The sequence below is a fragment of the Pan troglodytes genome, chromosome 1 (genome assembly GCF_028858775.2).
Source record: "Pan troglodytes isolate AG18354 chromosome 1, NHGRI_mPanTro3-v2.0_pri, whole genome shotgun sequence".
Classification (NCBI taxonomy): Eukaryota; Metazoa; Chordata; class Mammalia; order Primates; family Hominidae; genus Pan; species Pan troglodytes.
The window spans coordinates 167,354,481-167,370,181 of NC_072398.2; the positions used below are offsets into that span (position 1 = coordinate 167,354,481).

At 41.0% G+C, this 15,701-nt stretch overlaps 1 protein-coding gene across 2 annotated transcripts in view; it reads right to left on the reverse strand.

Moving 5' to 3' along the window:
- The window catches only part of PGM1 (phosphoglucomutase 1), a 68,043-nt gene that overhangs the window by 24,228 nt on the left and 28,114 nt on the right, over window positions 1-15,701 (reverse strand). The window contains exons 1-5 of one of the 2 annotated variants that reach the window (XM_003308154.6): window positions 12,151-12,695; window positions 6,349-6,511; window positions 5,849-5,995; window positions 4,139-4,264; window positions 949-1,139 (exon numbers count right to left, since the gene is read on the reverse strand). In XM_003308154.6, coding sequence (XP_003308202.1) covers window positions 949-1,139; window positions 4,139-4,264; window positions 5,849-5,995; window positions 6,349-6,511; window positions 12,151-12,450 — 927 coding nt within the window. In that variant the 5' untranslated portion in view covers window positions 12,451-12,695. Of the gene's footprint in view, window positions 1-948; window positions 1,140-4,138; window positions 4,265-5,848; window positions 5,996-6,348; window positions 6,512-12,150; window positions 12,696-15,701 lie in introns of those variants that run through there. The other variant, XM_003308153.5, reaches the window with a different exon arrangement.

The following is a 15,701-nucleotide window of genomic DNA, read 5'->3' on the forward strand; positions in this document are numbered from 1 at the left end:
CCAGAGGCCAGCTAACTTTAACCTCCTAGACTTTTTTCAGACTCTGGAACCAATCATCTTTTTCCCAGGGGAGGGGAAAATGCAATGAGAGAAGAAATATTGGCTGTTTACATAGTTTGGTAGGTCTACTGGGTAAACTGTGTACCACAGTCTGTGTACCACAGTAACTGGGAGGGTGGCCAAAAAACCCTCCCAGCATGCACTCATCACAAAGATGTACTACAGAATAATGTCTGCTGGAACCCCTTTAATTTCCCAACATTTTGATAAGGGAAAAATCATTTTTCAGGAAACAGTGGATTCTAGCTAATGGTAACACTAGCAACAACAAAAATATATTTTCAACTAAGTAAATGTATATAGTGCCTACCATCAGTGAGATACCAGGGATATAAACCTAAGACACATCTCTTCCTTGTCTGGTACATAGTCACCCTTGTAAATAAAACAGCTTATTTCTAAACATTTTAATTGTAGAGAATGATTAAAATGTCAATTCTCTCAATATCATCTTCATATAGGCAATGAAATTACAGCTTCAATATTCAGCTCATGTGAATGAATGAATGGGTGTATTATAAGACCAAAATCTTGTCCAGAGATTAAATAAGTAGCCAGCTGCTGGTTGAGAGCAGAAACCCACCTTAAGACAGGCATCTAGAACTCACCCAGCTCAGGAAATACCAGTCATTCTATCATAATCAGAACCTAATCATCGTGCCATTGTTAGCAAGTATGGATGTCTGAAATTAAACGTGTGGGTTTCATTTCAATGACTCCTATTCCTGTTCAAGAGGGGCTTCTAATAATTTAGTTCTAACCTCGGGTCAGAATGAGGGATCCTTAACAGTTACTCCCTGGGTCTGGCAGAAGCAGCCCACTTTTTTCCCCATCTGCAGGATCAGGCCTGGCCTGCACCAGAGTTCACTTAAATGTACTTATACCCACCCCATCTCCATCAAAGGCAGCCCCAAAATCATGCTCTCCTGACTTCATGGTCTCCACCAGGTCAGCTGCATAGGTGAGGTTGGGGTCAGGGTGGTGGCCTCCAAAGTCCTCCAGAGGAACGCAGTTAACTGCCGAGTTCGCAGGGGCACCGAGTTCTTCACAGAGGATCTTCTTTACATACGGTCCCACAACTATATACAGCATGGAATAAAAGTATGCAGAATCAGAAAATAAAACTCCTTAAAGTATGCGAGGATTCAGGGGTGAGGTGGATGCATTCTGGGGAGAAGAATGGCATGAGAAACAACAGGAATGTGTGAAATGTGTTCAGGGACTAGTGGAGAGATACGCCTGACTGGAGAAGAATGTTCTCTAAAAAGGAACAATGAGATATTATGTTGGAAAAGGTGGGGCCAGTTCATGAAGGGCAGAGTGGGGAAAGGAAAGGAAACCAACCATTATAAAGGCCCTGCGGTATACCTGTGCTTTCCCATTCAGTCCTTCAGAAAAGCTCAGAAGGTTGTACAGCTTAGAGCTTAAGAGCCTGGACTCTGGAATCAGAGTGTCTGGGTTCAAATCCCAGCTCTGCCAATCATTGGCTGTATAATAATTTTGGGAAAGTTATTTAAACTCTCTGTGCCTCAGTCTCTTCCATCTGCAAAATGACGGTAGTAATGCTAACTACTTAACAGGATTGATGTAAGGATTAAATGAGTTAATAGCTATGAAGTACTGAGAATAGTCCCTGGCAGATATGTTATAAATGTTTATATTATGATTATCACCTGCAGTTTACAGATACATTGGAATGCTGGTGTTCTGAGATAAAGACATTTGCCCAAACTTACATGGCTAGGAAAAGTAGGAATTGGGATTCAGAGCTGTTATCTTTATACTATGACAAGCTAGCTGACAAACTGATTAAAAAAACACAAACAGGCCAGGTACGGTGGCTCACACCTGTAATTTCAGTACTTTGGGAGGCTGAGGCAGACAGATCACATGAGGTCAGGAGTTTGAGACCAGCCCAGCCAACATGGTGAGACCCTGCCTCTACTAAAAAAAAAAAAAAAAAAAATATATATATATATATACACACACACACACACACACACAGACACACACATGCATACACAAAGATTTGCCAGGCGTGATGGCGGGCGCCTGTAATCCCAGCTACTCAGGAGGCTGAGGCAGGAGAATCGCTTGAACTTCGGAGGCGGAGGTTAAAATGAGCTGAGATTGCACCACTGCACTCCAGCCTGGGCAACAGGGCAAGACTCCGTCTCAAAAAAAAAGAAAACAAAAAACCCACCACCAACAACAAACGACAGGAGAAGCCAGTTACATATGTTTACAGTGACATTTTATATAACTACCAAGAACACGCATCTCTGAAATGCTGAGAGAGTATTTTCATCAAGGATGGTACTAATCCCAATACAGTACATGCCCCAGAGGTCATAACACTGTAGAATAAATGTATCCTACGAGGCATCACCTGTTAAGCAGGTTACTGACACACCACAGAATGAGGCCAAGGCAGCCAGGGCTGTGAGGGATATAGAAACGAAAGCATTAGAGGAACAGCCAAAAGACCTGGAGAAAAGTAGTCTACTTCCTGAGAAGCTCCTCTTACCCAATGCCCTCCTCACATGCCCCATTATCCAGCCAGCCCAGGCCTCTCGTTTCCCTAATGTGACATCCATTTTTAAGCCTTCATGCCTTTGCCACAGCCACCGACTCCATGAGAATGACCATTGCTTGATTTTTCATCACTCTAGATCTTTCTTTCATAAGAACTGAGTTGGATGCCACTTCTTCCAGGAAACCTTTCTTTATACCTAGTCAAATTATGCCTTCTTCCAACCCCAAAGAGAATACTTGAAATTCCAACTCTCATCTTGTTGGCCTGGCAGGAGTTAGTTTTTTAGGGATTTTTTGTTTTTTTGAGACGGAGTCTCGCTCTGTCGCCCAGACTGGGGGACAGTGGCGTGATCTCCGCTCACTACAACTTCCGCCTTCCAGATTCAAGCTAGTCTCCTGCCTCAGCATCCTGAGTAGCTGCGATTACAGGCATGTGCCACCACACCCGACTAATTTTTTGTATTTTTATAGAGACTTTTATAGAGACGGGGTTTCACCATGTTGTTCAGGCTGGTCTTGAACTCCCGACCCCATGATCCACCTGCCTTGGCCTCTCAAAGTGTTGGGATTACAGGTGTGAGCCACCGCGCCTGACCCTGGGATTAGTTTTTTACCCACTTCATCTCCCCAAACATTGCACGTTCTTTGAAGAAAGTAATCTGCCCAGTTCCTGCCTATTCCCCAGGTATGCATTTTGCAGGTATGCAATACACATCTGTTGAATGGTTTAAAATGACAGAATCGCTTTTGTCTGAGTAAGGAAGTAGATCCATTCTATGGGAGTCCAGAGGCCAGCTAGGACCCAAGGGGAGAAGTTTCAAGGATGGAAGGTTTTAGTTCACCAGGAGAAGACTTTCTGTGGTTTGCAGTGTCACAGGAATCCCCGAATTGCATCACTAAAAGGGTTCAGTCGCAGGCAGAAAGGCTTCTCCAACCAGGCAGATGTATGTGTATAGGTTTCAGGGATTCTCATATACCTACATGTCTGAGAAAACCTCGTGGTTCTGGTTCACAGCGATGGCTGCCCTCTCTACGGACCTGATCACACAACCCACAGAGGAAGAAGAGAGGGCTGTACACATCCTGTTGTTCCTGAATTTAATCCTCAGCTTGCTCTTGCCCTCTTCTAAGAAAAGGAGCATGTCGGGGCAGGTGAGTGGGGGTGTGGGGCTCAGGAGTATGTTTATCACATCTCCCAAATGACCGTACTCTCAGAAATACATGGGGGCGTGCAGCAAGAATGTAAGGTATCTTCTGAGGGGGAGGGAAAGTCCACAACAGCAGTTGCATGTTACTCAGAACCTGATGCTTAATGTGGGAACACTGACCTTCACACAAGCTTACCACGAGGAGTGTCTCTACTATTTTTGCTACATACAATTAGATTTTTATCTGTGTGAATATTGCTCTGGTTGCAAAATAACTCTATTTAAAAACCATCAGAGAGACTTGAGAAAAGGCTTGTTGAAGCATCATGATACACACAGAAGAGGGCAACTTCCTATCCTCAAGAGATGGGAATTGAAAAGAAATGATTGTATACCTCCATGCATAGCATCAATACGGATCTTCAGTCGGTTTGGCCCAGAAAGTAGTTCTTTCAGTGCACTGAAATCAAAGATGCTTCTCAGCATTGTAGCATAAGCTTCTACCGAATCCACAATTTCCACTGTGAGAACAAGAACATTAAAAGATGGTAGGATTAAACACATTTAGAAATATTATATTCTGATGTGACTATATTGCTGTAAACCTGCTATTGCTATTTTAAAAGGACAATTATTGAACAGCTCCAATAATACGACTGTTAAGTGATATCCGATACTATCTAATACTACCAATCCTTATCCAATACTAACAATTTTCCTGAGAGGTAAATGTTATTAGTCCTATTTGATAGATGAGGAAACTCAACGTGTGAAGGGTTAAGAAACTTGCCCACACAGCTTGGATGAGCACAAAGGGGATTTTCAACAGAGGTTGTACAAATTCTGCTATGCCACCACAGTGCTTCCCCATTCGTCATCTTGAGAGGTGTGTTTTGGTGTTATAGAGAGCAGAAAATGTAATTCCCCACTTTTCTTTCCTTTTCTTTTTCCAAGTCCATTGTCATCAAGACTTAATGGTACTAAGTGGAAAATGAAATTTTTTAATGAATCACTTTTCACAGGTACTGCTTAAGGAATAAAACAAAAATAAAACATATAAATATAAGAACTTAGTATTGTTGTTCTTGTTGGATATTCAGGGCTTCTGAACATTTTCAAAACTGCTGGATATTCAGGGATTCTGAACATTTTCAAAATATGAAGAATTTAAGAAACTCTCTACTGGTATCTTCTGAACCTCAAGAATGTCTTTGAGATGATCAAAGTGTCACTTTATCTTTGTTAGGATGCAATTGTCAGCTCTCCCTGAGTAGGTTCAAACAAAAAAATGCAATTCATCCTTTAGCCAGGAACTAAATGACTAATAAAATGCATTCCATAAAGTTGCAATCCAGAAGAAAGAAAACATGTTAGGGCAAAGTCAAAATGCAAGTTCATTGCCAATCATCTCATCCTCATTTTATTAATCTGAATACTTTCATAAATATTTATTCTGTCAATTATTACAATAATTCAACAACAAAATGTTAGCCACAGCTGCCTATGTGGGGAGTTGCAATTTGGTCCCCCCAAAATAGTCTGAATGATTTTACTGAATGAGGAAAACTAAAATGGAAAGTGTAGTCTTGCGAATCATTCAAACCTGAGTTGAAATCCTGGTTTTGCAATTCACTGACTGTGACCTTGAGCCTGTTACTTAATCTCTCTCAGCCTTTGTTTCCTCATCTGTAATAGTGAATGCTGACAGTGCTGCCCTGACAGATCTACTGTGAGAATAAAATGGATTAACGTGTGTAAAGACCTTGGCATGTAGCAAGAGGTCAATAAAAGTTAACTAGGTCAATAAAAGTTAACTATGAATGTAATCCTGCAGGTCTTCTAGTCAAGGCATGAAAACTGAGGCCTAGAGTGCTGGAAATGACTTACCCGATGTCATGCAGCTGATCCCTGGCAGGGCCCAGGGAGCCCAGGTCTCTGGACTCCCAAACCTAATTCCAGACTTGTTAATTAACTAACACTTGCAAAGCTTACAGAGCACTCACGGAAATCTTTCCAAAGCTGAAGACCCTCTACGAAAACGTTGAAAGGAAAATCGCTCAACTTGGAAATAGGAGTGGGCAGGAAGAGGAGGAAAGTAAACATGCCTGTGAAGGGTTTGAACTTATTTTCCAAGTCAAACTGCTGCTTTCCCAGAACACCAAGGTCTACTTTCAGGTCAGGGCAAACTGCATATTCTTCAATTGTCTTGCTGATTTGGAAAATTTTATCAGTTATTGCTTCTGGAGCAGGACCTGGAAACCAAACAGCAAACAGTGGGTCACTTCGTGCAGCTCACATGGAAATACAAAGAATCCAAAGCTCATCAGTTCCTCTTCACTAGCACATCTACCATTTCATCATTCAGTCAGCAAAGTAGCAGGATTTTTCTAAAAGAAAATATCATGTTAAGGAAGATTTGCGCATGGCTCTTCATATTCAGGTATAGTCAAATGAGAAGCATTTCACTGTCACTGAAATGAAGCAAAGAGCACCTCCCTACCCCCTGCAAAGGATCAGAACCAAAACCCTGGTCTCCCAAGGCTCCAGGTATTGGTTTGTCCTACTGAATGTAAACTTACCTGACTCAAAATGACAGCAAACTCACCTCCATTAGAAATATTGAATTTGATTCCAAAATCTCCATTGGGGCCCCCTGGGTTGTGACTGGCTGTCAGAATGATCCCACCAATGGCTTTGATTTTTCTAATGATGCAAGATACAGCAGGGGTGGAGAGGATTCCATTCTGTCCAATAACCAAGCGACCGATCTAGGAGAAGAAATCCAGAACACACTCTTTAACATCAATACATCCAGAGTCACAGCTCAGAAACAACAACAAGACAACAGGCAGATGGACAAAAAAATAATAGTAATAATCTGTTGGACAAGAAAAGATTTTATTTAATAAAAATCTACAGCCTGGATGTCTCCACCATATTACTAAAGTAGAATCAGCAATGTTGAACAAATTCCTTCAGATGGTTTTCGGGACTTTGTAGTTTTAGAAGTGTGTGGTCTGTGTGTGCTGTAAGGCTCCAGCATGAAAACACAGCATATTAAAAAGAGCCTTTCCAGATCGGGGTCACAATTTGGATGCATTGAAAGAATATGAGAAAACCCACATTTTTATCCAATTCAATCATACTTTCAATCCACAACGGGAGAAAAGAAAAGGTTTAGCTAATTAAAGGGATTCTACCCAAAGAGAAGGCTTTTTTAAAGTAAAAAGGGCAAATTTTATATCACGATTATTGAAAAATGACTCATCAATTTATCTTTCCAGTCAAGCTTGGCTTTTTCATATAGTGGGTTTCCTCAAAGCAAGACACACCTACTTCTGTTACAGTGTACCTGGGTTACCTCCTGGGCCTAAGACAAGAATGCTGGAGTTATTCCTGAGTAAACCAGTCAGAACGACCTACATGAAAGGGCGACAGATGGGACTTCTGTTGCATTCTTAACTTACCTTCCCATATCTCTTACAGATGGTATCAGTACTGCTCCTAAATCTTTTTTGCTAAAATGACAGTAATTTATATCTGTTTCAACATAATTCAAGTTGGAAAAGAAGGTTGAGGTGCTGTCGGTTCCTCTTAAAAAACAGGGATTTTTTTACATTTTCCATTTGTTATTTCTTTTTGCTTCACCCAAGATAAACATGATTGAAGAAACAACTTGATGGTGGAAGATGTGTTTCTAATGTTGAAAATGTCCGTGAGATACCTGGATTCCCTGGGGAGAGTTTCTCTGGGACTGTTGGCTCTGCCACCCTTCCATAGCCCATTGAAAACCGTCAACCACTCCACTACCAACCACCTCGCAGGGAGCAGCTCGTTCCTTTCAGTTACCTCTTGGCTCTCATATGTCGATCTCCGAACAATTTTTGTTGTAGCTCCCCTAATATATTGGTTATATCCTGCCTTCCCCAGGAAATGGTAACCACCAGGGTGGATGCCGTCAGTAGGCTGCTTTTTAGACTACAGGAACCTGCAGATAGTGTGGAATCAATACCGATGATTGTTACTGAGCTACAGAGTGCTTTCTACATCCCATGGTACTTTTGATCCATTCCCACATTTGCTCCTCCCAAGTACCACTGCAAACATGAAGAAGCTGAGGTCCAGAGTTATCATGATCCTGCCCATTCATTCATTCTTGCCTCCATCCAGCAGCAATAATAACAAGCATTAATGGAAAGGTACTATGGCAGACACTGGCGTAGATGACATGACAAGGCCACACAGCACATTAGCGGCCATGGTGGGGGAAAGTATTGAAATGTCCTGACTCAACACAGTGACATTTCACCTTCCAGCAGTTTCCAGGTGTGGTTGTGATGAGAATAAAAGCCTATGTTCAGGCAGTTCCAGAATGTCCATAGGAGGGGTTTAGGGGTGGCTTGTCGAGTTGTATTTACACACCAAGCATACCAATTTTTATATAGATTGTATTTGGTGTGGAAGGAGAGGCTGATGATATTAAGCTACACCACCCATGTCACCTCTTAATTCTACCATTCCTTATGGTGAGATTTGCAATGGTTCCAGGCTGAGGGAATTATGCCAGGGGTAAGAGTAAGAAGGAAAGTTGAGAGATAGAAGCAAGGTAGCTTCTCTCTCGAGCCCAAGAAGAGGTACATCTGGTGGAAGAACTCCCCTTCCAGATCAGGCTCTTTCTTGGGAATCATCCTCAGGAATATTGCTCTCGATCTGATACAGGAGAGACACTGCTCTATTACCCTCCTTCCCTTAAAGATGCCTGGACCACTGCAACAGCTCCTAACTCAATCTCCCCTGCCTCTGTCCCACATGAATCTCTCTTACTCGACCCTGGCTGGATCCATCTGACCTACTCAAACCCATCTAGTTCATCTTTCTAAATCATAATTCTGTGTCCCTTTTCTGACTCCAAAACCCTCCCAGAAATTCCACTTCTAGGTATATACCTGAAGAATTGAAAGCAGGACGCAGACAGACACTTAAACACCAAATTTCACAGCAGTATTACAAAAGTCAAAGGGTGGAAAGAACGCTAACGTCTATCATCAAGTGAATGGATAAACAAAATATTGTGTATACATACAGTGGAATATTATTCAGCCTTAAAAGTGTGTGTGTGGGGGGGGTCCTGCCATATGCCACAAGACGGATGAACCTTGAGGACATTATGCTAAGTGAAATTTGTCATACAGCATTTGTCACAAAAGACAAATGCTGTATGATTCCACTTACATGAGGTATTTAAAGAAGTCAACACCATAGAAACACAAAGTACAATGGTGGTTGCCAGGGGCTCAGAAGAGGGAAAGATGGGGAGTTGTTCAATGGACATAGACTTTCCGTTTGGCAAGATGAAAAATTTCTAGAGATATGTTGCACAACAATGTTTTGTTACCATCACTGAACCATACACCTAAAAATGGTTAAGGCGGTAAATTTTATTATATGTTTTTACCACAACTAAAACTTTTTAAAGAATTTGTAACTGTACTCAAAGATGACATTGCCATCTACAGATATGGATGTGATTGGAAGGACATATATAGGATAATTTTTTTCTTTTTTTTTCTCATGTGACTGCCAGGTCATAAGGATAAATATTTTTTAACTTAAAAAAAGGGAATAAAATTCTGACACATTCTACAGCCCGGATAAGGCTGGAAAGCATCATGCTAAGTGAAATAAGCCAGATACAAAAGGACAAGGATTGTCTGATTCTGCTTCTATGAGGTAACTAGAATAGGCAAATTCATCAAGACAGAAAGCAGTACAGAGGTTACCAGAGGCTGGTGGGAGTGGAAATGGGGAATGATTGCGTAATGGGTACAGAGTTTCTGTATGGGATGATTTTTAAAAAAGGCTCTGGAGATGGATAGTGGTGATGGTTGTACAACATTGTGAGTGTAATTAATGCCAGGGAACCATACACTGAAAATGGTTAAAATGGTAAATCTGATGTTATGTACATTTTACCTTTCCTGGCTCCCAAGTTAGAGATAACCCCCTCAGCCAGGCACTAAGGGTCCATCCTCAAATGGCCTCCCCTGCCTGCCTTCCTTTCCCACGACTTCCTTCCTTAAAACTCATGCCTCCCCACCAAAACGGGTACCTCATTGTTCTCCAAACATCTAATAGTCAAACATGGCAGGGAGTAAACTTTAAATATTCCTTTTAATTGAAAACAGGGCTTGGTATTTTCTTAGGTTATTTAAAAAACAAGTTCCATTTTCTTTGTCCTGTAATCATGCACATGGGTCCTGCTCTTACCTGTAAACTTACCTCTCAGTTTAGAGCTCTGGGGACTGAATGAGATATCAATATTCTAAAAGGGACCCGTCAATATCTTATTTTGTGCAATAAAACGTCCTTTAAAAGCAGAGAGCTCTAGGTAAATAAAAAATGAAGAGAAACTTATAACCCATAAATGCACCAGATAAAGTATGGTAAAGGGAAAAAAAATAAAATGATCTCCATTTAGCTCCGTGGGCTGAAAAGCCCTCCAAGAATCAGCTTATGGGCACAGTGGGTATTAAAGAAAATGAGAAAGGAGCACTGACTTTTGTCAAAATCTGTGGCAATAATTATCCTTCCTTTAGATTTCCTCCCTGCAGTCCCACCCAAGATCAAAGGCATGTTAAAACAGTCAGAATTTAGGATATGTTAGAAAGAGAAGAAATCAAACCCTTTAGAATTTCACAGGTTTAAAGCGCATCCGATTGAAGTGCTTTATCCAGTCCACTAATATTTTAAGCAATTCAGTTGGTTAGCATGACTGTTTTAAATGCAGTGCTATTTTTAATAAGGTGGCTCTCACCTCTAAACTTACCTTGAAAAGACTTGAAAATATTGCTTGGGCTGCCAACAGCTCTAACAAATAGGCAGCTACCATATTTAGTCAATTATCATTTAAATGTATTATTTAGCAAACCTTCAGAGGGCAAATCTGAGAAAGTCTGTAGGGTGTGCCTGAATTACATATTCCTACCACTTCTTCCACATTCTTCAGCTCCACACAAAAATGAAATGGAGCCAAATATATCACAGCAAAGGGGACAGTGTACCAGATCCACTCAACAGTCTAGATATATGTGGAGAAATAATGTTCCATTTGTTCCCTCTCAAAAGATTAAAAGCATCTTAATACTGTTCCCTTTGCAGCTCTCCTCAAAGAAAAAATTTATGGCATGTCACATTTTATCTTAAAAATGTGTATGCTTCATAATAATTTCATATTTGAGTGCTTTATCAGCAACTTTTACATGAGAGGCATTCAGATTCTGAAACTGAGTATCAGGAAAACTCTAATTATAAACAACAGGATCTACAAACACTTTAAAATTTAGTGTGGTGGTACATTTTATTTTGTTTTGCTTTAATTTTGCTTCTGCAAACATACCTGCTCAGCATATTTTGAAAATACACTGAAAATGAATGTCTAACACACTTAGTTGCAATACTACATTTTATCTTGCAAGAATCAGAATCTCTTCCAGAAAAGAAATACACCAGATTTTAAAATTTGCAGGTACTGAAGGACTATGTGCTCCAACTAATTGCTAATCATTATCTAAAACACTAAAAATGTATTTCTGGTCCCACTGAGAGTAAAAACATCAATGTCCTGATGCCCACCTTCCTGGAAACCAGTGGGCTGCATGAATTGTTAGATTATCAAGATCAATGCTTTCTGGTACAATATTCCTTCTCATTTGCTTAATCCAGCCAACACGGTTTTTCACGATGCAGAGGTTTAGCAGAGCCGCCTCATACTATAGTCTTACAGGAGTTATTATCTCTACCCTGCTGCACAAATTCACCATGCACACGGCTTCTTTGTGTCCAAGGTCATTATAAGCAGGTGCCCCTGTAACAGGTCCTCTCAAAAGGCTCACACCTAACATTTTCCAACCTCCTCCTAGCATTTCTGCGTGACTACCAGGATCCATAAACAACAGCATGCCCTGGCTTTTGTTTTCCTGTTTGACAAGTGACTGAACTTCAACAAGAAAGCCATTGAAAGAAAACAAAATCCTCTTCTCTCCACCATTCAGTAGAGCCCTCTTACATAGGACAGGGTGCCCCTTGAAGCTAGTTAGAATGTAGATAAAACAGCTTAAGACTGGGAGTGTGCTTTAAATGTCTAAAAAGCAACAGGTACTTTGTCAAGCAACAGAACACAGCATAATACCTAAGAAGCTGAACTTAACATTCCTGTATCCCAGTGTGGCTAATGTAATTTCTGAAGTATTTTCACAATATACAATCACTGAAGTTACAATGAAACTTAGCTGGATGTTAGTAGAATTGAAGTGTATACCACATATAAATCCTTGTACGTTTGTATACTTCTGTAAAATTAAGGTTATTTGGAGAGCCAGAAACATAACAATACTTATCATATACCCACCCCATTGGCAGCTGCCATCTGCACTATTGTTTCTATTGCTGATTTATTAAAGTACCGCCCATCTCCACCAACCACCAGTGATGATCCCTGGCGATCTTTTAGGTCTATGGAAAAGAATATACTCTGGATGAAATTCTCCAGATAGCATGGCTTTTCCTCAAAATAATAGGTTTTCTTCCGTAATCCACTTGTTCCTGGTTTCTGATCATGGTAGGGAGCTGTAGCAAAAGTCAACAGAGGGAGAGGACCTTCTTCCATTTTTCTATATGTCCCAGAAATCCATTCTTCAAAATCACTCATCCTTCACTTCCACCGACTGGCTCAGTGAGGGTGTCCAGAAAGCAGTCAAGGGACTCCAAAATAGGTCTGTCCAACCTGAAGCTGCAACAGTGTCGTATGAGTAACTAAAATAGAGGGTTTGCCTGGACGATCACTCTCAATGAGAAAGCTTGGTTAATTCCTTGTTGTTGTTGTCCCTTGTGAACAAGTTAAGGGCCACACACCCACTCGCACCCACACACAAAGCAGGTCTTCAAAGTTGTTTTGATGAGGACACTTCTGCCCACTTAACCAAGCCAAATACCCTTCAATTATTTTTGTCTCATTTCCCTGTTAGGGTAGAGATAGCTCCAAGGAGTGCTGCATGCAGCCAACTTCAGCTGTAAACACCAGGTGGCTGACAGGCTCCACTCTCAGAGCCCAGGCAAAGAGGGCAAATGCAGTCCCACGAAGCAGATTTGTGAACAAGACACCCTGGTGTGGCTCTCACTGCTCCTGCCACCCCTTAAACCAGAGCCTCTCTGGGCATTCATCTCTGAGAAGGCCATCTGCAGCTAAAGTTGCCCCATGCCACCTAGCAAGTTAAAGGTCAATCTTAAAATGGAAGTGAGGGAGCTTAATTTACCCCTGGTTTTCTTACATCACTGTCATTTTGAAACCTAAGAAATTATTTTTACTTCACACATGCAATCTATCAGGAAAAAAATTATCTAACAGATTTATTCATTGGCCACCAAAGATTTAAGAAAACAGTGTTCAGTTCTAGAAGAACAGATACCTCCAAAGTTGCCCTGAATAACCAACAGCTTGGTCATTCTTTTGAATATACAAAAAAACAGGCGTGAGGATGCACCAAGTCCTTAAAAATGTAAGCAAAACACGGAAAAAATATACATATGTTTTTCTGAGTACACAGGGTTGGATCGAGTTTTTATTTAGAAAAATAATATGAACATGAGATTCGTTTTTAACATTTTCTCAGTTTTAAGCATACTTGACTTTTAATAAAATGTTTTTAGGGAAGCAGTTTAAGTCCTTTGTATTTGAAGAAACTAGGATGTTTAAAAACATTTTACCTAAATAAATTTCATATCTAATTCCATTTGATCCCTGAGATTTTATTAATGATCTATTTAAATACATACATGTGTGTTCTCGGCCAGGCATGGTGGCTCACACCTGTAATCCCAGCACTTTGGGAGGCCAAAGTGGGCAGATCACCTGAGGTCAGGAGTTCGAGATCAGTCTGTTCAACATGGTGAAACCCTGTCTCTGCTAAAAATACAAAAATTAGCCAGGCATGGTGGCGTGCACCCGTAGTCACAGCTACTTGGGAGGCTGAGGCAGGAGAATTGCTTGAACCTGGGAGGCTGAGGTTGCAGTGAGCTAAGATCGTGCCATTGTATTCCAGCCTGGACAACAGACCAAGCATGCACTGAGGAATTAAGGTTTTGAAGGGAAAAGTGAATCATCCCTTGAGCAACAAAATCTGAGTCTTTTTATACTAACTTGTCAAGTAGCATCCGAAAGTAGACAGGCACTGGTAGCTGCCAACTGCCCTCTGTCAAGAATGCCGCTGTGTTCCGGTGCTGCTCTGCACAAGACCAGCAGGAATAACAGGCTCACGAGCAGAAAGTAGGCCACTGGCAAGAGAGCCCCTTCAAATGACAAATGGGCCTGGCCCATGTGCAGGAAATACCTCGAGACATAACATTAACACAATTCACAAAACACATCTATTACGTTGAAAACCAGTCAGCCAAAAGACGACTACTTTTTATAGCTTATTTTGGGCTTTTAATTTGTTTTTAAAAGTCAAATTCTTTAGAAATTAATTGAAAAAGCAAGCATGCTTTATTAACAGTTTACATAACCACTGTTTTTCAACGTACTATAAATGATTTTTTAAATTCCTATTTTGTAAGTTCTGTGCCAAGTTTTCCCTGGTTTTATATGGGCTTGTGAATTAGGCTGGCATGTGTGTCTTGACATATCCGATAATAGATCCAGATTTATAAAATATCATTCCAATAATCTTTTCATTGGAATAACAGAGCAGCCAACCACGTAATTGGTAGTTTTCTTAATGAGATCTTGAAATCCCAGGGTAAATTTGGGGGTACTTGGGCACAAGGATATTCCCACATCCCCTACCAAAGCCTCTCTGTCCACATAATACACCACACTCCAGCATAGTCTCTGCTGGCAGCCTCCCAGTCTCTCGGTGAAGTTCCTTCTGAGGGCAGAACTATGAGAGCAACATTTTAAGCAACGACACATGCCAGGCATGGTGTTTGTCAATATGCAAAACTATACCAAAAGAACATAATCCTTGCACTAGAAAAGCTTCTATTCTAAAAATGGGCCTGATCATAATTTTATGAACACTATAGAACTCAACCCCATATAAAAATATTACCAGAAGCAGCAATGTTAGATGGACTGTGAAGTATAGTAAAAAAGAAGAGACATTAAAAACATTAAGCTTCCTAAGAAACTCAGACTAAGTGGGGCAGCTATTAAGAAACTCATTTGTTTTAGCTCTCCAGCAAAGGTTGAACTTCATCTTCAGAAACGTTACTGTCGAGCATAGCGAACCCAATTTGGCCTAATGAATTCGCCTGCATTGCCAGTACTCCTTCACAATGACACAAATTACATTTAAACCATATGGGGGATTTAAGGATTACTCCCTTCAGACAAGGAACTTTCATACTGGTCTTGGGTCCAATCAATTTCACAATGGCAGAGTTATGAACCCCTTCGCTCCCAGCCTTGCAAAGACTCCAGCTTCCATTCGCATCAGCAGTGATACCTTCCCAGTAGAGCACAGCAGAAACCGTAGACTTACCAATCCTTTATTCACTCTTTCTTTTCTATGTTTCTTTAAAAAATATTTAATGGACAGTTAATAATGGTGTCCCAGGCCCCATATGAGGGCTGGCCTGAATGGGTTCACCTCTTCACACCAAGAATTCTTTCTTAGCAAATGTCCCAGGAGTGGGCATAAGGGATGAGCCTGATAACCCTATTTCCAGGCATAAGCACTAGAAAGAAAGGCAGAAATTTGGCTTAAAGCAGCAGGGTTAATCAGACACTCCAGCCCAAGGCCCTATGCTTGTGATGGCTGCAGGTGCCTGTTCCAGAGGGCTTGAAGTGTTTGTCCCCAAGAGTGGAAAACGGTTATTCATTTCTCCAGCCACCAGTAACTAAGCAGGTAGTAAATGCTCAGCCCCAGGCAAGGCACTACATTCTAATGGGAAGGGCACAGG